This window comes from Chlorocebus sabaeus, chromosome 26, assembly GCF_047675955.1.
Source record: "Chlorocebus sabaeus isolate Y175 chromosome 26, mChlSab1.0.hap1, whole genome shotgun sequence".
Lineage (NCBI taxonomy): Eukaryota > Metazoa > Chordata > Mammalia > Primates > Cercopithecidae > Chlorocebus > Chlorocebus sabaeus.
The window spans coordinates 300,886-327,598 of record NC_132929.1 but is presented as its reverse complement, the minus strand read 5'-3'; the positions used below and the strand labels follow the sequence as shown (position 1 = coordinate 327,598).

General features: G+C 45.9%; 2 protein-coding genes across 4 annotated transcripts in view; both read left to right on the top strand.

Annotated features, from left to right (window-relative positions):
• The window catches only part of NIPA1 (NIPA magnesium transporter 1), a 33,506-nt gene extending 25,999 nt beyond the window's left edge, over positions 1-7,507 (top strand). Inside the window, exon 5 of the mRNA XM_008017298.3 lies at positions 1,507-7,507. Coding sequence (XP_008015489.1) covers positions 1,507-2,018 — 512 coding nt within the window. The 3' untranslated portion in view covers positions 2,019-7,507. The remainder of the gene's footprint in view (positions 1-1,506) is intronic.
• An 8,742-nt stretch (positions 7,508-16,249) lies between these two features.
• Positions 16,250-26,713, top strand: part of NIPA2 (NIPA magnesium transporter 2) — a 35,617-nt gene continuing 25,153 nt past the window's right edge. The window contains exons 1-3 of one of the 3 annotated variants that reach the window (XM_037985280.2): positions 16,258-16,512; positions 17,246-17,381; positions 22,723-22,837. The gene's annotated coding sequence lies outside the window, so the exon portion shown is untranslated. Of the gene's footprint in view, positions 16,513-17,245; positions 17,382-22,722; positions 22,838-26,713 lie in introns of those variants that run through there. The other 2 variants (XM_037985281.2, XM_073011971.1) reach the window with 2 other exon arrangements.

Here is a 26,713-nt window from a genome sequence, read left to right as displayed (position 1 = left end):
GAGAAATACCAGGACGATACTTTAAAACAAAACATCCATTTCAATACGTAAATGCTCAGGTCCCCCTACAAGAGAAGACCTGTTGGAGCTGGCCAGCCCCACACCTTGTGAGGAGTGGTTGAGAATCTGGTAGCTGCACATATAGACTGACAGGAGGTGTCATGTTTTTGACTTGGACACTTGAGGTCTTACCATCAACAAAATGATCCTCAGATGGAGCATAACTCTTAATCAAGCTTTGATCAAAGAAAGAACAATCCTCCCTCAATTTACATGGAAGTGGCATTTCTGAAAAATTCAGCGTATATTAAATCCATGTAAAAATTACTTCGTTTCATACATAAAATTAGTTTCTAGGCTCTGATTATTATAAGTATGTTTTTCAGTTACAAGTCCAAGGAGACATGCAGAAGTTGTAAGGAGAATGGGATGATTTTGATGGGAGTGGGGGTTGCTGTGTGCACATGCCTCTGCCCACTGGGTGCAGCCCCCAATCATTGAAAAACCCACAAATGCCCCCACAGCTTATAGTCTTCCCTTCTGTCCCCAGCCTTACCCCGCCCCCTGGATTTCCGGGTGCTTTTTTGAAACCTTGGAGCATCTTCATTGACTTGCATTGTTAAGAGAATGGTTCCAGGCTGGGCACGGTGGCTCACGCCTGTAATCCCAGCACTATGGGAGGCCTAGGACGGCGGACCACGTAAGGTCAGGAGTTTGAGACCAGCCTGGCCAACATGGTGAAACCCTGTCTCTCCTGAAAATATGATAGCCAGGCGTGGCGGCAGGTGCCTGTGATCCCAGCTACTCAGGACGCTGAGGCAGGAGAATCGCTTGAACCGGGGAGGCAGAGGTTGCAGTGAGCAGAGATCACGCTATTTCACTCCATCCTGGACAACAAAGAGCAAAACTCCGTCTCAAAAAAACAAAACAAACAACAAAAAAACAGAGAATGGTTCTGATAGAGAACCATGTAAACATTTAGGAGCTGTAAATTTTTTTTTTTTTTTTTTTTGAGATGGACTCTCGCTTTGTCGCCCAGGCTGGAGTACAGTGGTGCGATCTCGGCTCACTGCAACTCCGCCTCCCGGGTTCAAGCGATTCTTCTGCCTCAGTGTCCTGAGTAGCTGGGATTACTGGCGCCCGCCACCACGCCCGGCTAATTTTTCGTACTTTTAGTAGAGAACAGGGTTTCACCATGTTAGCCAGGATAGTCTCGATCTCCCGACCTCCTGATCTGCCTGCCTCGGCCTCCCAAAGCACTGGGATTACAGGTGTGAGCCACCGCGCCTGGCTGTAAATGTTTTAACAGTGAAAGTGATGGGAATAATGTTGTGGAATGAAATCAGTGGATCTGGTAAATTCAAGCCGGAGCCCACATGCCCCCCAGGGCTGTGCCGCAGTAGAGGCGGGTGGCGGGTGGGGGCACGGGTGCTGCCCCAGTCTACCTCCTGGGTTGTGGCTGCTAGGCGGCGGCTGCCGGGTGACCCTGTGCCGTCTGTGTTCCAGTGTTTGTGGGTTACCTGTGCATCGTGCTGCTCATGCTGCTGCTGCTCATCTTCTGGATCGCGCCGGCCCACGGGCCCACCAACATCATGGTCTACATCAGCATCTGCTCCTTGCTGGGCAGTTTCACCGTGCCTTCCACCAAGGGCATCGGGCTGGCGGCCCAAGACATCTTGCATAACAACCCGTCCAGCCAGAGAGCCCTCTGCCTGTGCCTGGTGCTCCTGGCCGTGCTCGGCTGCAGCATCATCGTCCAGTTCAGGTACATCAACAAGGCGCTGGAGTGCTTCGACTCCTCGGTGTTCGGGGCCATCTACTACGTCGTGTTTACCACGCTGGTCCTGCTGGCCTCGGCCATCCTCTTTAGGGAGTGGAGCAACGTGGGCCTGGTGGACTTCTTGGGGATGGCCTGTGGATTCACGACCGTCTCCGTGGGGATTGTCCTTATACAGGTGTTCAAAGAGTTCAATTTCAACCTTGGGGAGATGAACAAATCTAATATGAAAACAGACTAGATTGCAACAGGGGCTTGGATGGTTCGAGGAACAGGCGTTGGAGGTGGTTTCTGGCCCCGATTGGATGTGAAGTAGAAGAGGTCCTCGATCATGGTGTTAGAGTTGACTGGAGAGTAACAGGTGGTCTGGTGGACAGCGGGGAGCATGGCTCAGCACCAGAGCAGAGGCCCAGCCAGCCCTCTGCAGCCCAAAGGTGCCCAGCGGTTGCCTGGCACCATCTCTCTCTGATGAGACGAATCTCATTTTCATTTCCATTAACCTGGAAGCTTTCATGAATATTCTCTTCTTTTAAAACATTTTAACATGATTTAAACAGGAAAAGATGGGCTCTTTCGGGTTAGTTGTTACAGGATAGCAGAGATATTTTTACTTAGACTACTTTGGAAATGAGAGATTGTTGTCTTGAACTCTGGCACTGTACAGTGAATGTGTCTGTAGTTGTGTTGGTTTGCATTAAGCATGTATAACATTCAGGTATGTCATCTAAATAAGAGGCATATACATTGAATTGTTTTTAATCCTCTGACCAGTTGACTCTTCGACCCCCACCCCCACCCCCACCCAAGACATTTTAATAGTAAATAGAGAGAGAGAAGAGTTAATGAACATGATGGAGTGTTCCACTGGCAGGATAGCTCAAATCAATTTCAGTGCCTTTATCACTTGAATTATTAACTTAATTTAACTATTACTGTGTATATGTTCTTAGATTAGAATAATGCAACTTCCTTGAGTATGCTTTAATATTTCAATCTTCAAGTTATAAATGTATAAGGCAGTTAGAAATAATACAGTCACGTGTCACTTAATGACAGGGAAACATTCTAAGAAATGCATTGTAAGGTGACTTTATTGTGTGAACATCATGGAGTGCACTTACACAAACCTAGATGGGTCACCTAGTACCCACCCAGGCCAATGGCACAGCCTGTTGCTCCTGGGCTACACACCTGTACGGCACGTGACTGCACTGAATACTGCAGGCAACTGTAACACAGTGGTGAGTATTTGTGTTTCCAAACACACGAAGGGGACAGTAAAACTGTGGTACTATAATCCAATGGGACCACCCACGTGTAAGTGGTGTCTTTGACAGAAACTCGGTTAGGTGGTGCATGACTGTATATTCGTTGGAAGATAGTCAAGACTAAAGACACATTAGAGCAAATGGACCCACTTAACATGTGATTATTGTCCAATTAAAGACAGTTGATTTAAGTAGCATGAGGTATTATTTGTCTTCAATCTATGTACCTGGGATCCAGTATCAAATAGATCCACATTCTTTATCAGCAAGCATTTATGGCCATTCAGAAGAAATTAATTAGGTAACTTGATAATAAGGCTAAGTGGGAGAAAACCTGTTCAACAGCTCATAAATCAAGTACCTTGTCACACAGGAACAGGTTAAAGGACACAATTGAGGTTAGGCTAGTTTCTACAGACTGCAACACAACCGTTTACAAAAGAATTTATCACAAAAAGCCAATGGATGTAGCCGTCTTCTTGTTGTTTGCAATGGCAGAGTGTCCTGGAGTTCCTTATCTAACCTCTCATTATATGTCTTAATTGCAAAAGAGCCATTAATTATGCCAGTATTTGAATCCAAGAGGTCATTCTCTGTAATGTTCTCATCCATGTGTTCCAAATGGGAGCAAAGCATGAAGTGATGCAAATATTTCACCACGGTATCATGTACTTCATGGCCAGTGTTTTATCTCAGTGGGGGACTATGCCAAGTTGAAAGATGGGGTTGGGTCAAGTGGATTAGGTGAAGTAGAACATAAAATTTAATAATACCCAATTAAAGTTCCTCAGTGAGGAAAAAATGTGTTTTTGTAGGCAAAAAGAACATTTCTAAAGTCTCAAGGAATAGCTTCCTAAAGTGTTGAGTGAAGAGGCTAAATAAAATGAGACTAGTTTAATATATAGAGAAAAATCCTTTATGAATTAAAAGTGTGCGTGATGACCATGAGTTGTCAGTGATTTGTGAACTAAGAGCAGCAACAAAATTGTTTTTAAAAATTGTAAATCCTCTCTTAATGGATGGTTAGCAAATGCTCAAAGTCCATTAGCAGGTTTTGTTTTTTATCATCAGTGCTTTTAGGAACTTTCTGAAAATGTAATGTAGCAGTATCAATATACTTTTAGGCATAAAAAATAGTTTCCTAGGTAAGGAGTGTGAGATATTCAAAGAATACATGTGGCTAACAAGTTCACGTGTCACCTGAAAATTATCACGTTTGTGTCGCTACAGCTTTCATGTGAAATTTAGTTTAAATGCAGCTGTTGGTGTACCTTAGTATAATTTTAATCCACAATTACACCATTGATACTGAGAGGTGATACCCGATGATCTGCTCTATAACTTTCTTAAAGTGAAACAAAATCTCAAAGTATTAATAGCTCTTTTCCCCTTGAAGGTGACTGGTCCTGGGACAGTTACAATCTTTCAGGTTTACCTCTGTTCAGCAGATACTTCAGTAGGATACACAGCTTTTCTTCCAGTGAAACAAAGTTCATATCATCCATTGTTTTTCAAACACGTGACACTAGCCTCAAAGTAAATGACATGACCAGTGGTTGAACAGTCTAATTTTCAAATTTAATATAGAGCATATAACTTCTGATTTAATAGTATTTATTTAAAAAATTTATGTTTTCATCATTCATTTGGAAATAAAAAAAAGCCCCAAAGTGAGAACTTTGGGGGAGACCCTAGAACATGGATCGATCTCTTAGTAGTCTTTCTAAAAGCAAATGTACTTGAAATATTTTCATTATTATACTATTCTTTGAAAAAAAAGATGCTTACTGTATACTTGTTTTCAGGCATCCTCTAAAATCAAAGGTTTTGATCACAATGTGCAGATTTCCTCTTGATAGATACTTAAATAGGCCATTTCTCTCCTCTTCTTGGGCAATGCCTTGTTTTCTCCTCGGAATATTTGCATTTGAAGAGATTGCTTCCTGTTCTGCTCATTGATCAAAGGTAGGGCCAGTTAAGGGTTCTAACCCTAACCCAGCACCACAGAGCCCCCGGAGCATCTTCCTGGTTGGCAGGAGGATGCCATCTCTGTGGAGAAGGTGCTGGGGAGGGCGGTCCTTCCTCTGCCACATGGAGCAAGGCCCTGCCCATGCTGGGGACCTTGGGGAGGAACCCAGTGTTCTGGTGGCCTTGCTCCGCCCTCATTGCCGTGTTTTCCTATTAGAATGTTAGTGGAATATTCTAGAATGTTAGCTAGAATGTTAGCTCTTTGTTCAGCAATAAGGAAAACTCTTTCGATTCCTGCTCTTCAAGCCAATTTGCTCCACCCAGTTGTCTTTCCACAAGTTCATCCCAGCAGGAATATGTTGGTGTTTGCTCTTCTTTGGGGTTCACATCTGTTTTCTGATAGAAGTGAGCACCGTTCACTTGTGCAGTCGTCTTGCGTTCCTTCTTCCTAGACGACTCAGCTCTTTGTAAATGTCGTGCTCAACTTCCAGGGGCCAGTTCTAGACTTTGGAGATGCAGTGTCTCCCAGGTGTGCACGGACACGTGGTCCGTGGAAACAGGTATGATGGGCACAGGCTGCTGCCCTTCTGTCTGGTGGGGAGATTCCTCTTTTTCAAGCCGCTCCGCTAACCCAGAAGAGGGGAGTGTTCCCGTGGTTCCCAGAGCCCCTCCCATCGCACCGCTCTGACGCCTGCTGGATCCTGACTTAGGCTTCCTGCCACCAAGCAGGAAACTAGAAAGAGAACATTTCAGTTTAAGGTCTGTTCCCGACGGCATGGATTAGCTTCTGTGCTCTGAAGTTGTCCTTTTCATGGTGTCTGACACCAAGGAGGTTGTTCGCCCATCAGGCAGGATTGGATGGAGTCTTGGTGTTTTGCCTACTCAGGGACCAAAAATGTGTCATTGACTCCTTAACAGGGACCTTCCTCCCAAGGACATATCCGTGTTCATTTTTCATCAGTTTTACTCATATTCATAGGTAGATTCTGTTAATGTGAGTTGGAAAGAAAAGACCAATTTGCACACCAGTCACACACAAGACAGTTTTTCATATAAAATACCTCAATTTTTTGTATTCCTCATTTCCACCTCACCATTGTACTGGTGATGAATTTTAAGGTTCTGTCCTTTAGCTTATAGGCGATGTTTCACATCTGGCCAGATTCTTATACCTCCATTGTATACTTGAAAAGGTTCAGAATTACAGGAACAGCAATGAGAATTTGGCCCACTATGACTGCTCATTTGTTTTCATACACATTCCTCACATGCAAGAAAATAATTATGTTTTAAGAAAATGTAACTTTGTTACATTAAAATATGTTGTCTAGTAAAAAGTTGATATTCAGTAGAACAAGGATCATGTAAATAAGCATCTATTTCACATGTACCCAAAGCGTTTGAAAAGCAGAGTCCGGGGCCCAGAGCGTGAGCCAGGGAGGAGGACGTTTTTCTTCTTTTCTGTATTTTTCCCTAAATCGTGCAAACATAGGTGAGTCTCTTAACCTTTCTGTGCCTCAGTTTTTCTACCTCTAAAGGGGTGGGATGGTTCTCCCAATTGTTTCTAAAACACCGGCACTTTCCGCAGCCTTCTGGTGGCCTGAGCTGAGAGCACCGTGTTCAGAAGTGCCTGGGAGTGGCACAGTGGAAACTCCGCTTTCACGGACCGTGGAGTCCGCTCAGGACCGTGCTGTAGAACACACAACCTCATGTGCTGAGAAAGCAAAGGAAGCGCTGGGTGTAAAGTTTGCATGATTCCATGAAGGTTTAGTTTTCCTTTTTTTGTTTTAAAAGAAAGGGTTTTATATGTTCTATTGTAAAATATGGAAATTAAACAGGTACTTAAGAAAGCCGCACAGAAAGATCACCTTCCGATGGCGTGATGGGCTCCTGACATTTGGCCGAGGTCTGTATTCTGAAAAAGATTTAATGGCCTGTGAAACACGTGGATTCTGTTACACTGGATTTGGAATAAATGATGCTGAACTTCCTGCTTCCAAGCAGCTCAGTCCTGATGCAGAACTGACACCAGGCGAATGTCAGGGCTCCCAAACCACTAGTGCCAAAGGGTCATGTTGAAAAGTTCAGAATATTTATTTGTCAGAATATAATAATTGCCCCCCACCTTAGTATTTTTGTACTTTACAAAAATTTAGATATTGTTTTTCAGTGGCTTGAGTGTTTTGCCTTTTCAAAGGATAACTGATTTTCTTGAAAAACGGAGTATAATCGTGAAAGAGAGGAAGATGATAAAAAAAAAGTCAAATGTTGATTGGTTGTGTAAAAGTTTTGTCATATAAATGTATTGGGGAGCTTCCAATTAGCATACATAGACACATGTGTCCATGGCTAAGACCTGCTTATATTTTGCTTTATAGATGTAGTCATAGCATGTTGTTAATTGCCTCATGTAAATAAAAAGGCTATGAAGTTTTCCAGTAATATTTATTAATCTGTATGTGTTTTAAAATAAAATAACTTATTTCTAGCTGAACATTTGTTGATTTTTTTTTCCCTTTACTTGAAATGCTCATGTAGTCTCAGGTTCCAGGTCATCCCAGTTCCTCACATTTTTCCTATCTTCTTTTTAGAAAAAGGTAGCCTAGGGTGGGTGCAGTGGCTCATGACTGTAATCCCAGCACTTTGAGGGACCAAGGTGGGTGGATCACTTGAGGACAGGAGTTTGAGACCAGCCTGCTCAACATGGTAAAACCCCATCTCTACTAAAAAATACAAAAATTAGCCAGGCATGGTGGTACACGCCTGTAGTCCCAACTACTCAGTAGGCTGAAGCAGAAGGATCACTTGAACTTGGGAGGTAGAGGTTGCAGTGAGCCAAGATCACAGCACTGTACTCCAGCCTGGACAACAGAGCGAGACTCCATCTCAAAAAAAAAAAAAAGAAAAGAAATGACTAGCCTCTAGATCTCCGTAACAATGTAGAAAATGTCTACCTGTGGGCCAGGTGCGGTGGCTCATGCCTGTAATCCCAGCACTTTGGGAGGCTGAGGCGGGCGGATCACCTGAGGTTGGGAGTTCGAGAGTAGCCTGACCAACGTGCAGAAACCTCGTCTCTGCTAAAAATACAAAATTAGCCAGGAGTGGTGGTACATGCCTGTAATCCCAGTTACTCGGAAGGCTGAGGCAGGAGAGAGGCAGAGGTTGCGGTGAGCCGAGATCGCACCACTGCACTCCAGCCTGGGCAACAAGAGCAAAACGCCATCTCAAAAAAAACAAAAACAAAAACAAAACAGGCCAAGTGTGGTGGCTCATGCCTGTAATCCTAGCACTTTGGGCAGCCGAGGTGGGCGGATCACAATGTCAGGAGTCTGAGACCAGCCTGGCCAACACGGTGAAACCCCGTCTCTACTAAAAATACAAAAATGAGCTTGGTGTGGTGGTGTGTGCCTGTAATCCCAGCTACTCTGGAGGCTGAAGCAGGAGAATCACTTAAACCCGGGAGGTGGAGGTTGCAGCGAGCCAAGATCGCACCACTGCACTCCAGCCTGGATGATAGGAGCGAAACTCTGTCTTGGAAAAAAAAAAGGAAACGTCTACCTATGCATCTACCTTCGGGAGCAAATCCATGATGTGTGCAGAAATTTCCTATCCTGCGACTATCTCTTGATCCAATGAAGTGATAGTATTGAATAAAACCAGCTCTATTTTAATATGTTAATAACTGACATATTTTTGAGTTGTATTACATATTATTTTACATTTTTAACCCATAGAAAACGAGACAATCGTAACACATTTTCATACTTCAAGCATCATTAGAAATCTTGTTGCTAGTCTTCTTTAGTGTCCTACAATTGTCTTTGTTGTTTTTTGTTGTTGTTTTTGTTTTGAGAGACAGGGTCTCACTCTCTTATTCATAGCTCACTGCAGCCTCGAACTTCTGGGCTCAAGTGACCTTCCAGCGTCAGCCTCCCTAGTAGCTAGGACTACAGGCCTGTGCCTGCACACCTGGGTAATTTTTTAATTTGTTTGTAGAGACAGGCTCTAGTTATGTTGCTCACGCTGGTGTCCTATAAGTTATTTTATCAAATGAGAAAAAATGAGTAAGATTTTTTTCTTAGTCTCTATCCCAAAAGATTTAATTATTCACATTTTCATCAAAGTGTACTTATACAGAAATCCAAGAATAAACGTTTTATGAAATCACCAACTGCATCTATGGATAATTCTTTCCAGATAGATTTTTGGGGTATTAATGCCAAATTCTGCTGTCATTGAACAAAAGCTTGGGTTGGTTGGTTACTACTATAGAGCAGCTTGTGCTAGCTGCTAGCCAAGGCTTCCCTGCAAGGGACTTGTCCTAGAATTTCTGTGTTGCTTCCTTATGTCCATCCCATCCATCTGATGACCCTTCGTTTTGACATTGTCAGCATGTTTGTTGTAGTATTCATCACACTTACTTGTTCACCATTAGTTTGGACCTCACATGATAGTTTTAAAAAGGTTTTCAGGCAGGGCGCGGTGGCTCACGCCTGTAATCCCAGCACTTTGGGAGGCCGAGGCGGGTGGATCACAAGGTCAGGAGTTCAAGATCAGCCTGGCCAACATGGTGAAACCCCGTCTCTACTAAAAATACAAAAATTAGCTGAGCGTGGTGGCAGGGGCCTGTGGTTCTGGCTATGCAGGAGGCTGAGGCAGAAGAATCGCTTGAACCCGGGAGGTGGAGGTTGCAGTGAGCCAAGATTGTGTCACTGCACTTCAGCCTGGGTGACAGGGTGAGACTCTGTCTCAAAAAAAAAATAAAAATAAAAAGGTTTTTAGTTGGAGAGGTGAGGCACAGACGAGAAACAGATATAAAAGATCTAGGTACCTTGGCGACCAGGCACGGTGGCTCAGGCCTGTAATCCCAGCACTTTGGGAGGCCGAGGCAGGTGGATCACCTGAGGTCGGGGGTTCGAGACCAGCCTGGCCAACATGGAGAAACCCCATCTCTACTAAAAATAAATAATTAGCTGGGCGTGGTGGCGCATGCCTGTAATCCCAGCTATTCGGAAGGCTGAGGCAGGAGAATCGCTTGAACCCGGGAGGCGGAGGTTGCAGTGAGCCAAGATCGCGACATTGAACTCCAGCCTGGGCAAAAAGAGCGAAACTCCATTAAAAAAAAAAAAAAAGATCTAGGAACCTCTCCATTACCAGTTCAAAGAGGACAGGATTCATTCCGGCCGAGCACATGAAAAAGAGTTAGGAGTGGAACTGATGGTGGCGAGCAGGAGAGTGGTGGTGCGGACAACGTAACACACACAGTGAGTCTGTAAAAATCACTGAGAGGATGGAGCAGAGGGTGGAGAGGAGGTCAGACCAGGTTGCTCATCTGTAACACCAAATCTGTTTTATTTTTGACAAAGACATTTGGGGGGTCCCAGCATCTTCTCCTTCCCTTGATTTGGCATACTTACTGTGTTAGTTTTTCTTACGGCTCTTCACAAGTTACATACCTTGTAACTTTAAACAACACACACGTATCATCTTACGGTCTGGAGGTTAGAAGTTCCACACAGGCTTTACTGGGCTAAAATCAAGGTACAGACAGGATTACATCCGTCTGGAGGCTCCTGGGGAGAGTCTCGTCTCTGCTCTTTCGGTTTCTAGAGGCCGCCTTTGTATCGTGGCTCGTGGCTCCTTCCTCCATCTTTGAAGCCAGCAATGTCACCTCTCTCTCACCACTCATCCATCACCATAGCTTACTCTCTGACTCTGACCCTTCTGTCACCCTCTTGGAAGGACCTTCATGACTGCTTTGGGCCCACATGGACAATCCAGGGTCAGCTCCCCCTCAAGATCCTCAGTCGCATCTACAGAGCCCCTTTTGCCGTGTCAGGTGGCACAGTCACAGGTTTCAAGGGTGAGGACGTGGATATCTTTGGGCATTCTGCTGACCACATCCACTTACCATTTTACCAAGTGAGGCAGTTCATAAAAGCCAACTCCTGGCTTTTAATCACTGTCCTACTGTTCTACCTCAATTCACCTTGAGTTACTCCTATATTTTTTCAGAAAGTTTCTCCCTGCTTATCCCCAACAAATGTTTTGGAAAATGCCTTACTACATTTGTAGGTCATCGATGGCCTTGAATAAACTAAATAATAGTAACTGAAAAGTTTTTATGTAATACAAATGCTTTAAAATGACAGGGAAAGCCACTATTCATTTTGGAAGGACAAAGGGCAATTTTAACTAGTGATAGGGGTTGAGGTAAAGAAAAAATGATCATCTGCTGTGCTGTTCTGATGCTTCTGTTGTAACAAAACCAAAACATGCAAGAGTAATTGGGGAACAATGTATACGTAAGAAAACTATTTGATTTCCTAATACATGATTTTTAAAAATACTGTTTTAAAGCTGTTGAAATTGTGTCATTGGTACAGAAGCATAGGCCAGATTTCTTGCTTCTGTAAAAATGACAAGATTTCAACAGCTTTATTGGGGTATAATTGACATATAATAAACTGCACATATATAAAATGTATGATTTGGTAAGTTTTGACAAGTGTCTTTTGATGAAAACAGCCAGAAACAAAACACTGAACATCCCCATCACACCAAAGTTTCTTTTTGACCCACTGTAATCCCTTCACCCTCCTTGTCTCCTCTCCTCCTAGGGACCCATTCATCTGCTTTCTGTCACTATACATTAGCTTCCATTTGCTAGGCTTTTATATAAATGTCATTGCTAAGTACACACTGCTTTTTTGGTCTGCTTGTTTCACTTACATAATTATTTTGAGACTCAGCTATGTTAAGGCATGTATCAACAGTTCATTCCCCAGCCTTTTTTTATTTTTTATTTTTTGAGGGTTTTTTTTTTGAGACAGAGTCTCGCTCTGTCCCCAGGCTGGAGTGCAGTGGTGCCATCTCTGCTCACTGCAAACTCCGCCTCCCGGGTTCACACCATTCTCCTGCCTCAGCCTCCTGAGTAGCTGGGACCACAGGCGCCCGCCACCACCCCCGGCTAATTTTTTGTATTTTTAGTAGAGGCGGGGTTTCATCGTGTTAGCCAGGATGGTCTCGATCTCCTGACCTTGTGATCCGCCCGCCTCGGCCTCCCAAAGTGCTGGGATTACAGGCGTGAGCCACTGCGCCCGGCCTACAAGTATTTTTATGGATACGTATCTGTTGAGTAAATACTTAGAACTGCCAGGTCATATGGTCGGTGTATGTTTAACTGTTTAGGAAACTGTCAACCAATTTTCCAAGGAAATGGTACCATTTTACAATTCTACCAGCAGTGTATGAGAAAGAGTTAAGAGTTTTAAAACTTTAATATCTCATGGCGACTGCTTGAACACTCAGAGTATACAAGATGTACAACATCATGGGCTGGAGAAGTGATGTGGGCATGTCAGAAGCCTGCAGCATATTAGCAAGGTATATATGTACTTATAAAGACAATGCACTGTACGGTGTGGGAGGAAGTGTCCAGAGGGAGGTCCAGACAATGACAGAAAGCTGATTAGATGAGGCGGAGCTCCAGCTGGCAGAAAGGAGCGACAAGCAAATTCATTCGTTAGGTTAAATTAACATATCGACAACTAAGCATTCCTGAAACCACTACTTCATTACTCATCTGCCTCCTAGAGCAGCAGTCCCCAACCCTTTTGGCACCAAGGACTGGTTTCATAGAAGACAATTTTTCCACAGACGTGGTTGGGGGTGGGGAGGATGTTTTCGGGACGAAAGTGTCCTCAGATCATCAGGCACTATTCAGATTCTCATAAGGAGCGCGCAACCTAGATCCCTCCCATACGCAGTTCCCAATAGGGTTCGCACTCCTGTAAGAATCGAATGCTGCCACTGATCTGATGGGAGGAGGAGCTCTGGTGGCAATGTGAACACTGGGGAGAGATTGTAAACACAGATGAAGCTTCACTTGCTTGCCCGCCTTTCACTTCCTGTTGTGGCCCGGTTCCTAACAGGCCACGGCCCCATACTGGTCTGCCACCCAGGGGGTTGGGGACCTCTGTCCTAGAGGTGTTTGTTGACATCTGTATCAGTTAGTGATTGCTACATTCCAATCTACCCCAAAATAGGTGAATAAGACAATAACAATTTATTCTTCCTCATGTGATTATGGGATAATGGAGCACTTTTGCTGCTTGCCCCACCTTGGCTCGGTGGCTGGTCTCGGTGCGGGTCAGCCAGCATTTAGCCAGGCGGCTTTGCTGCTTGCCCCACCTTGGCTCGGTGGCTGGTCTCGGTGCGGGTCAGCCAGCATTTAGCCAGGCGGCTTTGCTGCTTGCCCCACCTTGGCTCGGTGGCTGGTCTCGGTGCGGGTCAGCCAGCATTTAGCCAGGCGGCTTTGCTGCTTGCCCCACCTTGGCTCGGTGGCTGGTCTCGGTGCGGGTCAGCCAGCATTTAGCCAGGCGGCTTTACTGACTTGCCCCACCTTGGTTCGGTGGCTGGTCTCGGTGCGGGTCAGCCAGCATTTAGCCAGGCGGCTTTGCTGCTTGCTTTGCCCCATGTGGTCCCCTCCTCCAGCAGGCTAGTCCAGGCATCATAATTTCGGCTGCAACTGCCACATTTTCTTGGTCAAAGCCAGTCCCAAGGCCAGTGCAGATTCAGGAAATAGATTGGAGCTGCAAAGTCACTGCAAAATGTGCGGGAAATTGGAGTCATTTTTCATTAATCTACCACATTGCCTGAAACCAACATGTCAACCGTCTTTCAATATTCAATGTAATTCCTTATCTGACAGTGTCATCTAGCCAAAACACGGCTGAGACCAAAGACAGCAACAGGTCCTCTGAGCCAGTTTTGAGATGATTGCTAGGCTCACGGCAGATTAAAAGCTTTACAATTAGAAGCTGCATAGTGACCTAGACCAAAACCAGAGCGGTCAGGGGCTGGGTATACAGTCTAGAACACAACAGTCCAATAGCATTAGAGCCTGAAAAGGACAAATGATATTTGGGGTTTTGTTTCAATAAGCGCATAATTCATTTTACAAAGATCCTCACCTGAAAAGATTTGAATTTTTCTTTTTTTTTTGAGACAAAGTCTGGCTCTGTCGCCCAGGCTGGAGTGCAGTGGTGCGATCTCAGCTCACTGCAACCTCCGCCTCCCGGGTTCACACCATTCTCCTGCCTCAGCCTCTCGAGTAGCTGGGACTACAGGAGCCCGCCACCACGCCCGGCTAATTTTTTGTATTTTTAGTAGAAACGGGGTTTCACCATGTTCGCCAGGATGGTCTCGATGTCCTGACCTTGTGATCCTCCCGCCTCAGCCTCCCAAAGTGCTGGGATTACAGGCGTGAGCCACCACGCCTGGCTTGCTTTTTTTTTTTTTTTGAGACAGAGTTTCGCTCTTGTTGCCCAGGCTGGAGTGTAATGGCGGGATCTCAGCTCACCGCAACCTCCTACTCCTAGGTTCAATTAATTCTCCTGCCTCAGCCTCCCAAGTAGCTGGGATTATAGGCATGCGCCACCACTCCTGGCTAGTTTTTTATTTTTAGTAGAGATGGGGTTTCTCTATGTTGGTCAGGCTGGTCTTGAACTCCCAACCTCAGGTGATCCGCCCGCCTCGGCCTCCCAAAGTGCTGAGATTAGAGGCATGAGCCACTGCGCCTGGCTTGAATTTCATATAATAGTGTTTTTGTGTATAGTCACAACCTGGAACAACATTCCTAAGGGACGTCTACACCTGCAACCAAGGAATCATTGATTTACTAGGAGGCCTCACTCTAGCTGGCCACTCTTTGCTTCTTACCAATGAGGTCTGTCTTTGACTACTTCTGAAAACACGTTGGTGGGTCCCAAGGAATTTCTCCTTTCAAGGAGGAGCCAAGGCAAGATAGCCTAACAGTTGGTTTCCTATGCGTCTCATGAAAAATAAATCTCCAGGCCGGGCGCGGTGGCTCAAGCCTGTAATCCCAGCACTTTGGGAGGCCGAGACGGGCGGATCACGAGGTCAGGAGATCAAGACCATCCTGGCTAACCCGGTGAAACCCCGTCTCTACTAAAAAATACAAAAATCTAGCCGGGCGAGGTGGCGGGCGCCTGTAGTCCCAGCTACTCGGGAGGCTGAGGCAGGAGAATGGCGTGAACCCGGGAGGCGGAGCTTGCAGTGAGCCGAGATCCAGCCACTGCACTCCAGCCTGGGCGACAGAGCGAGACTCTGTCTCAAAAAAAAAATAATAATAAAAAAAGAAAAATAAATCTCCACTCTGGGAGGCTGAGGCGGGTGGATCACGAGGTCAAGAGATCGAGACCATCCTGACCAACCATGGTGAAACCCCGTGTCTACTAAAAATGCGAAAATTGGCCGAGGGTGGCGGAAGTTGCAGTGAGCCAAGATCGTGCCACTGCACTCCAGTCTGGCGACGAATCGAGACTACGTCTCAAAATCAATCAATCAATCAGTCAATTAATCTGCTCTCAGTGTCTCCAGGCGGGCTTTCACCAAACCTCAACCTGGCATCTATTCCGGGATCCGGTCAGTAAGGAAGCGCCCACGGGCGGTCGAAGTACCGCTGCTATTTCGGCCCCGCCCCGTCCCGCCCCCAGCTTTGGATCCACCCTTTCTCCACCTCTTGCCCTCTTTAGAGCACCGTTCCCCTATGGCATCGCCCGGGGACACCAATCAAATGCAGCTTCACACTGTGACTGTGCCTGGGAACCCTCATTTTATTTTATTTATTTATTTTTGGGACGGAGCCTCGCTCTGTCGCCCAGGCTGGAGTGCAGTGGCGGTATCTCGGCTCACTGCAAGCTCCGCCTCCCGGGTTCAAGCGATTCTCCTGCCTCAGCCCCTGGAGTAGCTGGGATTACAGGCGCGCACCAACACGCCCAGCTAATTTTTGTATTTTTAGTGGAGACAGGGTTTCACCATGTTGGTCAGGCTGGTTTCAAACTCCTGACCTCGCGAACCACCCAACTCGGCCTCCCAAAGTGCTGGGATTACAGGCGTGAGCCACCGCGCCCGGCCCAGAATCCTCGTTTTAAATAAGCGCCACGCCGGACTTTGATTTTGAACTCCTGATCGGCCAACGGCACCTAGCAGAATACTTTACCGCTTACTACCCTTTCAGCCTCGTCCCTCGCCCGGTCCCGCCTCGCCGTCGTCCCCGCCCCTGCACGCTACGCGCCCCGCCCTCCGCGCTCAGCGAACCGGGGCCTTGTAAAGGAAGCGGAACGCGGCGGGAGAGAGCACCGGGGGCGGGGTGTCTGTCGCGCGGCACTGCGCGTGCGCGCGCGGTCTCTTGCGTCATTCAGCCGCGCCTATGTTTTCCGGCGCCGGCCCTGGGTCCCGGCAGCGGTGGTGACGGCGGGACTGGAGGTTGTCCTTGGCAGATTTTCCTCGCTCTTCTACATGGAGGAGGCGGTGCGCACGGCTTCAGCCCCGAATGCTCGCACCTCCCACTGGACGGCGACGAAGGCGGTGGCCGTGCGAGCGCAGGACTGGGCGGCCTGTGTGGGGGTGTGAGCCGCGGTGCCCCGGGCAGCGCCGCCGAGGGGAAGCCGCGCGGCCGGCCTGCCGACTAGGGTGAGGTCGCCACTCCTTCCTTTCGGGCGGGCGCCAAGGGGCTGACTTGCGGGCGAACCCGCCCGTCTTGTGTCGGAGAAGGGTTCTCCGGGCAACTTTCCTTTCCGGGTGTTCCGAGTTGGAAGCGGTTTTTCTGGTAATCCTCAGTGAGGAAACCCTCCGTGAATCGGGTTGCGGTTCAGTCCCACGGAAGCCTGGCTCTTTGGCCGTGTGGGGGACGCATGTTCATTAAGTTGTTAAAACAGTTTCGTGTGTCTTGGTGAGTTTTAGAAGGTGGCTTCAGCTGCTGCGGGGATCATAACTGACGGTTAAGCCTAAGAAGTCTGCTGTACGCTTTGAGCCTGGCAGTTTTAATTTCCTTTTGTAAAATCACGGAATCCTATTTCCCTCTCTATACACTTGCGCAAAACTGTGTGTTTAGTTTTGTGTTTGTGTCTCCTTAGTTTCTTTTCTAGGTTGTCAGTTCCTGTAATACAGGACTGCATGCTAAGTTCTGTTTCTGGAAATCCTGTGTATAGCCATGTGCCCGGTTAATACTTTTTTTAGTAAGAGGAAGTAATCAGAGTCGAGCGTGTCCATTCAGTAAGCTGCCTGTCGAAGCAGTAGTTATGCTCGGTTGAGTAGGTTTTATGTTGATTGGTTAACAAAATGAGTATGAAGGCTAGTAACCAAATTTTAAAACGTACTCGGTAACTTTAGTCTTTTGCCTGCTTCTGTGTTTTCTTCTTTCTAGGCTGGAGCTACTCGGCCAGGGTTTGAGACTTTAAATGAGAATAAAGGGTGGTATTTACGAGGAAATGAGAGTGAATAAGTCATCTCTAACCTCTCCGAGCCTTTTTTTCATAAGAGAGACCACATTAAACTTACATGTAAGTGAAAATTGTAATTTATAACTAATATTGTTGCCTAGTTAGGGTTGGAGATTTAGGTTCTGTAATATTTATAAGTACAGTACTGCTTTAAAAAATTGTTAACCAAGTGAGAGGTTGGAAAAAATTAAATCTAGCTTATGTATTTAATGTTTTTGAGCCAACGTGTTGCTCTGTCCCCAGGCTAGAGGGTGCGATCTGGGCTCTGCGCCTCCCGGGCTCAAGCGGTCCTCCCACCTCAGCCTCCCCAGTAGCTGGGACCACAGACGTGCGGCACCTTGCCTGGCTAATTTTTGTACTTTTTTTAGAGCCAGGGTTTCACTATGTTTCACACCTGCTAGTCTTCAAATCCTGAACTCATGCGATCCAACCACCTTGGCCTCCAAAGTGCGGGGATTACAGGTGTGAGCCACCGTGCCGGGCCTCCGCTAACTTAAATAGCAGTGGAAACCAAGTAGTAAAGATTTCGTAAAAAACTAAGAGCTCTAAAGTTGTTTTGTTTGTTTGTTTTTGTTGTTTTTTGAGACGGAGTCTTGCTCTGTCACCCAGGCTGGACTGCAGTGGCACAATCTCTACCCACTGCAACCTCTGCTTCTCGGGTTCTAGTGATTCTCTTGCCTCAGCCTCCCGAGTAGCTAGGATTACAGGTGTCCGCCACCACGCCCAGCTAGTTTTTGCGTTTTTAGTAGAGACGGGGTTTCACCATGTTGGCCAGGCTGGTCTCGAACTCCTGACCTCAGGTTATCGGCCCGCCTCGGCCTCCCAAAGTGCTGGGATTACAGGTGTGAGCCACCGCGCTCGACCTAAGAGCTCTAAGGTTTTAATGTAATGTGGGCAGTCGGGTTTAGAAGTAAAGGCCCTTTCTATATAGTCCTCTGCATGTGACTTTACCTCTGGGAGGTTTCCTTTCTTAGCTGTAAACTGATAACCTTCATCTCATTGTGTAGAATAGAAATGATGCATGGAATAGTGGCTAGGGAGGTGCTCAGTAAGTGGTAGCTGTTGTTAGGGAAAGATGATAAGAATTCCACATGTTTTCAGAATATTTCTAATAGGTAAATATAGTTTACTCATATTTAAAACACATGACTTTGAATATTACATTTTTTCCATGGAAGGTATAAGCTTCATTTAAACTCTGATTTATTTGATTGCTATACATTGTGATATTGAACAAAAAGATAAGATTTCTGTAGAGAATAAAAGATGGGTTGGGGGTGGGAGAGGAAATGGGAGATTTAGGTCACAGGATACAAAGTAGCAGATATTCAGGGTGTACAACTTGAGAATTACAGCTAATGAAATTGTAGTAGAGATTTTCCTTCAATAAGTAGATTTTAGCTGTTTTTATCATAAAAAAGTAACTACATGAGATGATAGATTGTTGATTTGCTCTACTACGGTGACTGTGTTACTGTCTGTATGTTCCCATAAGGTAAATCTCAAATTTGCACAATTTACACAGATTTATCTATATCATAGAATCAAATACACCCCTCAGACTAGAGCATGCTTTGTCTTAAACATTTCTGCATATCTTTGTTTTATGTAAATAAACTTGAAAGAAGAACTACTGAAATAGTTCTATAATGGCTCCAGATGAAAATAAATTATGATCTGGCCAAATAAATGGGTTGCAGATCTGTTCCTTGCCTTTTGGGTTTGTGTATGGCCCATAGGGCCCCAGGTGATCTGACAGTCAACTTTTTTTTTTTTTTTTTGAGATGGAGTTTCGCTCTTGTTGTCCAGGCTGGGTGCAGCTGCGCAATCATGGCTCACTGCAACCTCCGCCCTCTAGTTTCTAGCGATTCTCCTGCCTCAGCCTCCCGAGTAGCTGGGATTATAGGCGCCTGCCACCATGCCTGGCTAATTTTTGTATTTTTAGTAGAGACGGTGTTTCACCATGTTGGCCAGGCTGGTCTCGAACTCCTGACCTCATGATCCACCCACCTCGACCTCCCAAAGTGCTGGGATTACAGGCGTGAGCCACCGTACCCGGCCGACACTCACTTTTTTACTCTAATGCATCTCACCCTCACTCAAGGTCAGCCATAGTGGCCTTTGTTTTCTTAGGAAACTGCACACCGGCTCATACCTCAGAGCCCCTGCACTTGCTTCTCTCGCCTTTGTTCTTTTCAAAAAACTCTTTGAAGCTTCTACTCAAGTGTCACCTGCTAAGCAAGGCCTCCTAACTACGGTAATTAAAACAGAATCCCCCACCTCAACACCCCAGTGCCCTTAACATGTTTTATTTTTCACCATAATGTTTGCCACTTTCCAGAATAATGTCTTTATTTTGTTTATTATCTCGCCCTACCTCCAGCAGGAGATAACCCCATGTGAGCTGTTGTACCCCTGCTCTTAGAATATTGTACGTGCTCAGTAAATGTTGGTTGAGTAAATGATATAAGCAAGCTGCGTGTTCACTGGGAGCCACAGTGAAGGCAATACGAGTTAACTACCAAAGTAACCATAACAGGGGTAGTTAGTGCAAACAAAATATGGAGGAGGAAAGGTAGGAGCAGGTTGGAATAGCAGCAGAGTGCTGATGTGGGTAGAACACTGGATGTGTGAAATACGGTACGGGAAATAAGATCTAGGCCAGGTGTGGTATTCACACCTGTAATCCCAACACTTTGGGAGGCCGAGGCAGGTGGATGACCCGAGGTCAGGAGTTCAACACCAACCTGACCAATGTAGCGAAACGCCATCTCTACTAAAAATACAAAAATTAGCCAGACGTGGTGGCAGGTGCCTGTAATCCTAGCTACTCAGGAGGCTGAGGCAGGAGAATCACTTTAACTTGGGAGGCGGAGGTTGCAGTGAGCTGAGATCACACCACTGCACTCCAGCCTGGGGAATAGAGCGAGACTCTGCCTCCAAAAAATACAAAAATACAAAAAATTAGCCTGGCATGGTGGCGGGCCTCTGTAGTTCCAGCTGTTCGGGAGTCTGAGGCAGGAGAATGGCGTGAACCCGGGAGGCGGAGCTTGCAGTGAGCAGAGATTGCACCACTGCACTCCAGCCTGGGCGACAGAGGGAGACTCCGTCTCAAAAAAAAAAAAAAAAAAGAACTAAAAGTTAGTTTTGGAACAAATGGTGCAGGGTTTTTGTTACTAGGTTACCTGATTTAGTCTTTTTGCTACAAACAGGAGTAGTGATTCTAAATCCTTTAGCAGGAGGCTGAGAGTGGCAGAGATGAGGAGGCCTGGATCTTACAGTTCTGCTTCTGCTACCTCAGCTGTGTGTCGAGTTCCTTAACATCTCTGGACCTGGTTCCTCATTGTGGGCTCTTACCACATATCTTCTTAATTAAGCCTTTGTTAAAGTGAAATGTCAAAAAGTGCTGTGAAAGGTTTAATGCTGTCCATGTACTTCAGTTGGTGTAACCTTTGCAATTTTTTTCTTTCTTTTTTGAAATGACTCTCCTGTCGCCCAAGCTGGAGTGCGATGATGCAGTCTTGGCTCACTGCAACCTCCACCTCCTGGGTTCAAGCGATTGTCCTGCCTCAGCCTCACCAGTAGCTGGGATTACAGGCACCCGCCCTCACGGCAAATTCAAAAAAATAATTTTTGTGTTTTTGTAGAGACAGGGTTTCACCATGTTGGCCAGGTGTGTTTTGTAGAGACGGGATTTCACCATGTTGGCCAGGGTGGTCTCGAACTCCTGACCTCAGGCGATCCTCCCTCCTCGACCTCCCAAGGTGCTGGGATTACAGGTGTGAGCCACCACACCCGGCCCAGTTGGTATAATTTTTAAAGTTTGCTAACTTTGGTGATCGTGTTCTCTACTGATAATCATTTCGCAAAGTAAGTGCTAGTTTAGGTTTTCCTCATTAGATACTTGTCCATTTTTGCCTGTTCCTTAAATTATGTGTTTTCCACATTATTTAAGAAGCTGGACCAATTTTACAATTTTATTTTATTTGAGATGTATTTATTCCACTTTTGACATGCTTTATGTTTAATGAACGTTCACATTACAAATATTAGTAAAATCAGTTGTGAAAATTGAATTTGTTGGCCGGGTGAGGTAACTCACTCCTGTAATCCCAGCACTTTGGGAGGCCGAGGTGGGCGGATCACGAAGTCAGAAGTTCGAGACCAGCCTGGCCAACATAGTGAAACCTCGTCTCTACTAAAAATACAATAAAATAGCCAGGCGTGCCAGTACACATCTGTAGTCCCAGCTATTCAGGAGGCTGAGGCAGGAGAATTCCTTGAACCTGGGAGGCGGAGGTTGCAGTGAGCCGAGATGGCGCCATCACACTCCAGCCAGGGCAACGTTGCAAGACTGCGACTCAAAAAAAAAAAAATGAGTTTGTTAAAAGATAGAACAAGCCGGGCGCAGTGGCGCACGCCTGTAATCCCAGCACTTTGGGAGGCCAAGGTGGGCGGATCACGAGGTTAGGAGACTGAGACCATCCTGACTAACACAGTGAAACCCCGTCTCTACTAAAAATATAAAAAATTAGCTGGGCGTCGTGTCAGGCACCTGTAGTTCCAGCTACTCGGGAGGCTGAGGCAAGAGAATGGCGTGAACCCGGGAGGCGGAGCTTGCAGTGAGCCGAGATCGTGCCGCTGCACTCCAGCCTGGGTGACAGAGTGAGACTCCGTCTCGGAAAAAAAAAAAAAAGGAAAAAAAAAAGTTAGAACAAGCAGAACAAAAAAACGAGCTAGGTGGAGTGGTATGCACCTGTGGTCCTGTGGATTTGAGAGGCTTGGTGGGGTGGTATGCACCTTTGGTCCTGTGGATTTGAGAGGCTTGGTGGAGTGGTATGCACCTGTGGTCCTGTGGATTTGAGAGGCTTGGTGGGGTGGTATGCACCTGTGGTCCTGTCGATTTGAGAGGCTGAGGTGGGAGATCACTGCAACCCAGGCATTTGAGACAGCAGTGAGCAATGATCGCGCCACTGCACTCCAGCCTGGGAAACAGACCAAGGCACTGTCTCAAAACAAAACAAAAAAACCCTTCCCCTCCCACACACAAAGCGAATAAGCAGAAAATCATAAGAGTCTTTAAAAGTGTGTAAAACTTCAATAGGTTATTTTTGGAATGTTTAATTCTCTTAGTCGTGGATTCCTTGAGGATAGGCCCTTTGATCAACTTCAATGCCTGGCAGATAATAGCTCCTCAGTGTTTGTTGAGCAGTCGTCACAGTTGGGATTACTCCCCTGAGTCCCTCTAAGTCAATTGGGCAGGTTAACCAGATGGAGCTTGTCATCTGTGGTTTGGGAACCTAGTTGAAGTGAAATTTAGAAAGTTTTATTGTTTATCTGTCTTTAATACTGGCCCTGCCTCATGACTAATTCTTAAGAATAAGAAATATCTCTGTTGCAGGCTCTCCCGGCTGTGATTGACCTTCAGTTACAGAGAGAGGGAGCAGAGTGGGACCAGGTCTGAGAAGCAACTCATTCGTTTCAGGACATTCCCTCTAATGTCCTGTTTTCAAACGGTAAGTCAGAATGAGATCACTTGTTTTCTTGGTGGCAGAAGGCTGCTTTATAATTTGAAGGCTTGCGAATTTTATGTTGCTTGTCATCCCCCACCCCTCCACACAAAAACACTGGTACAGTTCCATGAGTGAACAAACAAAACAACCAAATAACCTTATTTGGTGATATGCCTTATTCTAGAAAGGCTTGTAAATCAAATTTGCTATCGTAAATGAGTGCCTTTTGTGGGGAAACCACCACAATAAACCTAAGTAATTGTTTTTAAGGAACTTAAAGAGTTTACCTTGAAGATAAAACAGTAATTGAGAATTAAATTGAAAAGGCTAAGTAAATAGTGGAAAGAAGAGAAAATGCCTGTGGGCTGGAGTTAATTGCAGAAGTCTTTGTAGCACAGTTTCAGGTGTACCCTGGCCTTGAGTGGAGAGCAGGCTTTGGGTTGCAGGAGGAGGCGGGGAGGGCCTGTCTGAGGGTGTCAGGTTCCTGTGTTAGGAAATGAAGTGGGCGGGAGGGGGGCGCCTGGCCAGGGGGACTCTCGAAAGCCACATGCACGTGGTGGACCCAACTGGTCAGAAAAGGCCTCCTCTCTGCTTTTTGTGTTTGAAATTTTCCGTAACACATAGATTAAAATAAAGGGGAAAGGGGAAAATAGATTTTAAATAGCATCATGAAACTTTATGTAAAATAAATGTGGAGAAAATCTCATATGATAGCCTTAGTAAGGTTAGGAATGATTTCCAATGACCTTAGGATTCAATCAATAAAATTCCATTTTATGTATTGTTTTAATCACCTCTTGACCTTGTCAGTGGGAGAGGGATTCCCATCCAGAATACTGACACTGAGCAGATGAGATGGACGTAAGTTTCTTAGTCTTGCGCTCAGGATAGAATGGAGAACCAGGGGCCGCGGGAGGCAGGCTTTGGGGTAAGGAGAGTGCCTGTGGTTCCTGCAGAAAGACTGTAATACTTGCTTTAATAATTCTTTGGGCTGGCAGGGCAATGGGGCCTACTTCTCAGACATAAGCAAGAACTGTACCTGTGCCTGGTCACTGTGACGAGAATTGTTTGGCATCATGGGGAGGGAAACTTGCCCTGAGGCCATGAAAAGCTCCCGGTTTTTACCGGATGTCAAGGCAACATGTAATATTGGGTCTTAATTTTAGACCTTACACCATATGTATGTAACTTGCATTTAGTGAAAGTTAATATTGTTAGTAAATATTAGTAAATTAAGTAGTTACCAAGTAGTTATTTGAAAGGTTCATAGTATAAGTAAAATCTGGGCAGGATGCAGAGGCTGACGACACCTGTAATCTACCAGTTTGGGAAACTGAGGCAGGCAGATCGCTTGAGCTCAGGAGTTCTGTACCAGCCTGGGCATCGTGGTGAAACTCTGTGTCTACAAAAAAATACCACAATTAGCCAGGCAGTGTAGTGCTGCACACTTACGGTCCCAGCTACTGGAGAGGCTGAGGTGGGAGGATCACTTGAGCCTGGGAAGTCGAGGTTGCAGTGAACCATGGTTGTGCCACTGCACTGCAGCCTGAGTGACAGAATGAGACCCTGTCTCCGAAAAAAAAAAATAATTTAAATTTGAATTTGTGAATCTATTATTGTACTGGGATTAGAATTGTAGATAAACCTGACTTTTTTCTGGGCATCATTTTTATTGGTAAGAAGGTTCAATTTTATTGCTTATAGAATATTCAGACTATGAATTTGATTTGTTCTATTACCATAGAACTTTTAGAAAGTATATGGTGAGCAATGGCCGGGCGCGGTGGCTCACGCCTGTAATCCCAGCACTTTGGGAGGCTGAGGTGGGCGGATCACAAGGCCAGGAGATCGAGACCATCCTGGCTAACATGGTAAAACCCCATCTCTACTAAAAATACAAAAAATTAGCCAGGCGTGGTGGCGGGCGCCTGTAGTCCCAGCTACTTGGGAGGTTGAGGCAGGAGAATGGTGTGAACCCAGGAGGTGGAGCTTGCAGTGAGCCGAGATCGCGCCACTGCACTCCAGCCTGGGCAACAGAGCAAGACTGCGTCTTGAAAAAAAAAAAAAGTATATCGTGAGCAATACAGCTATCAGGTAGTCACTTCCACAGCAGTAGAACGTGCATGATAATTAAACAATAATTAACAATAAAACATCGGTTACATTTTAAGATGCTGATCTAAATGATGCAGTAGTTTTCTGTTTATTAATGGCGGCTTTGTTTTTTTGTTTGAGATCAGGTATAACTATGTTGCCCTGGCTAAACTTGAACTCCTGGTCTCAGTCTATCCTTCTGCCTCAGCCTCCTGGTATGTACCACTGTGTCTGGCTGTTTCTAAGGGCTAATTATGAATTATTCCATTTGACCGGGCTGGTGGCTCATGCCTGTATTCCCAGCACTTTGGAAGGCTGAGATGGGCGGATCACTCAAGGTCAGGAGTTTCAAACTAGCCTTGCCAACATAGTGAAACTCTGTCTCTACTGAAAATACAAAAATTAGCTGGGCATAGTAGCTTGTGCCTGTAGTCCCAGCTACTCAGATACTGAGGCAGGAGAATCACTTGAACCCAGAAAGTAGAGGTTGCAGTGAGCCGAGATCGCGCCACTGCTCTCCAGCCTGGGCGAGAGAGCAAGACTCTGTCTCAAAAAAACAAAAGCAGAATTATTCATTCATCCATATTCACCCAGAAAACATGTATTAAGAGCTATTTTGAGACTACCAGATAGCTGTGCGTGTAGGCTAAAAGGGCGAATAACATGCAGGAGCCCAGGAGTTTACAGTCTGATGCAGGAGACTGGCTCATAAATACAGATGAACAGGTCACATAGGATGCGGTGGGAACAATGTAAGCACACTTGTTGTTTTTTGTTGCAGTCTTGTAGTATGTAGAAATGATGATTGTCCTTGACATCTTGTTCCCAAGTTCTACCTTGTCTCTAAATGTGTTTACATCTCTGTAATTTATTTTTACTGTCAGTAAGACTCACCTGTCTAGAATTATTCCATAGGTATGCTGAAGTTAACTTGAGGCTTGAGATGACCAGTATTTGGCACATAAAGTGGGTAATACCTTAGATTGCGTAGCTTCTTTCTTTTCATGTGTTTTTCTGTTAATGTTGTGACTCATCCAAGATCACACCTGCAGCTGGAAGCAAGACGGGGTCTCCAGACCTAAGACTTTTCTCATGGACTCATCTTGCCTTATGAACGGCACAAAGGGGACTAGGGTACTTTTCCAAATCTGTTAAGGGAGAGTTCAGTTCTGGAAGGCTTTCAGGTAGACAGTCTCATCCATGAGATTATGATGGATACTTGGAAGAACTCAGCACCGGCTGGGCGTGGTGCCTCACGCCTGTAATCCCAGCACTTTGGGAGGCTGAGGCGGGTGGATCACGAGGTCAGGAGATCGAGACCATCCTCGCTAACACGGTGCAACCCCGTCTGTACTAAAAATCCAAAAAAAAAAAAAAATTAGTCGGGCGTGGTGGTGCGCACCTGTAGTCCCAGCTACTCAGGAGGCTGAGGCAGGAGAATGGAGAATGGCGTGAACCCGGGAAGCAGAGCTTGCTTTGAGCTGAGATGTCACCACTGCACTCCAGCCTGGGCAAGCGAGACTCCATCTCAAAAAAAAAAAATAACTCAGCACCTTTTTGAATTGAGTGTCTTCTTTCAGTGTTTCAGCATTTTTTTGGGGACAATCTCGCCCTGTCACCCAGGCTGGAGTGCAGTGGTGTGATCTCAGCTTACTGCAGTCTCCCCCTCCCGGGTTTACGCCATTCTTCTGCCTCAGCCTCCCGAGTAGCTGGGGCTACAGGCGCCCGTCACCACTCCCGGCTAATTTTGTTTTTATATTTTTAGTAGAGACAGGGTTTCACTTC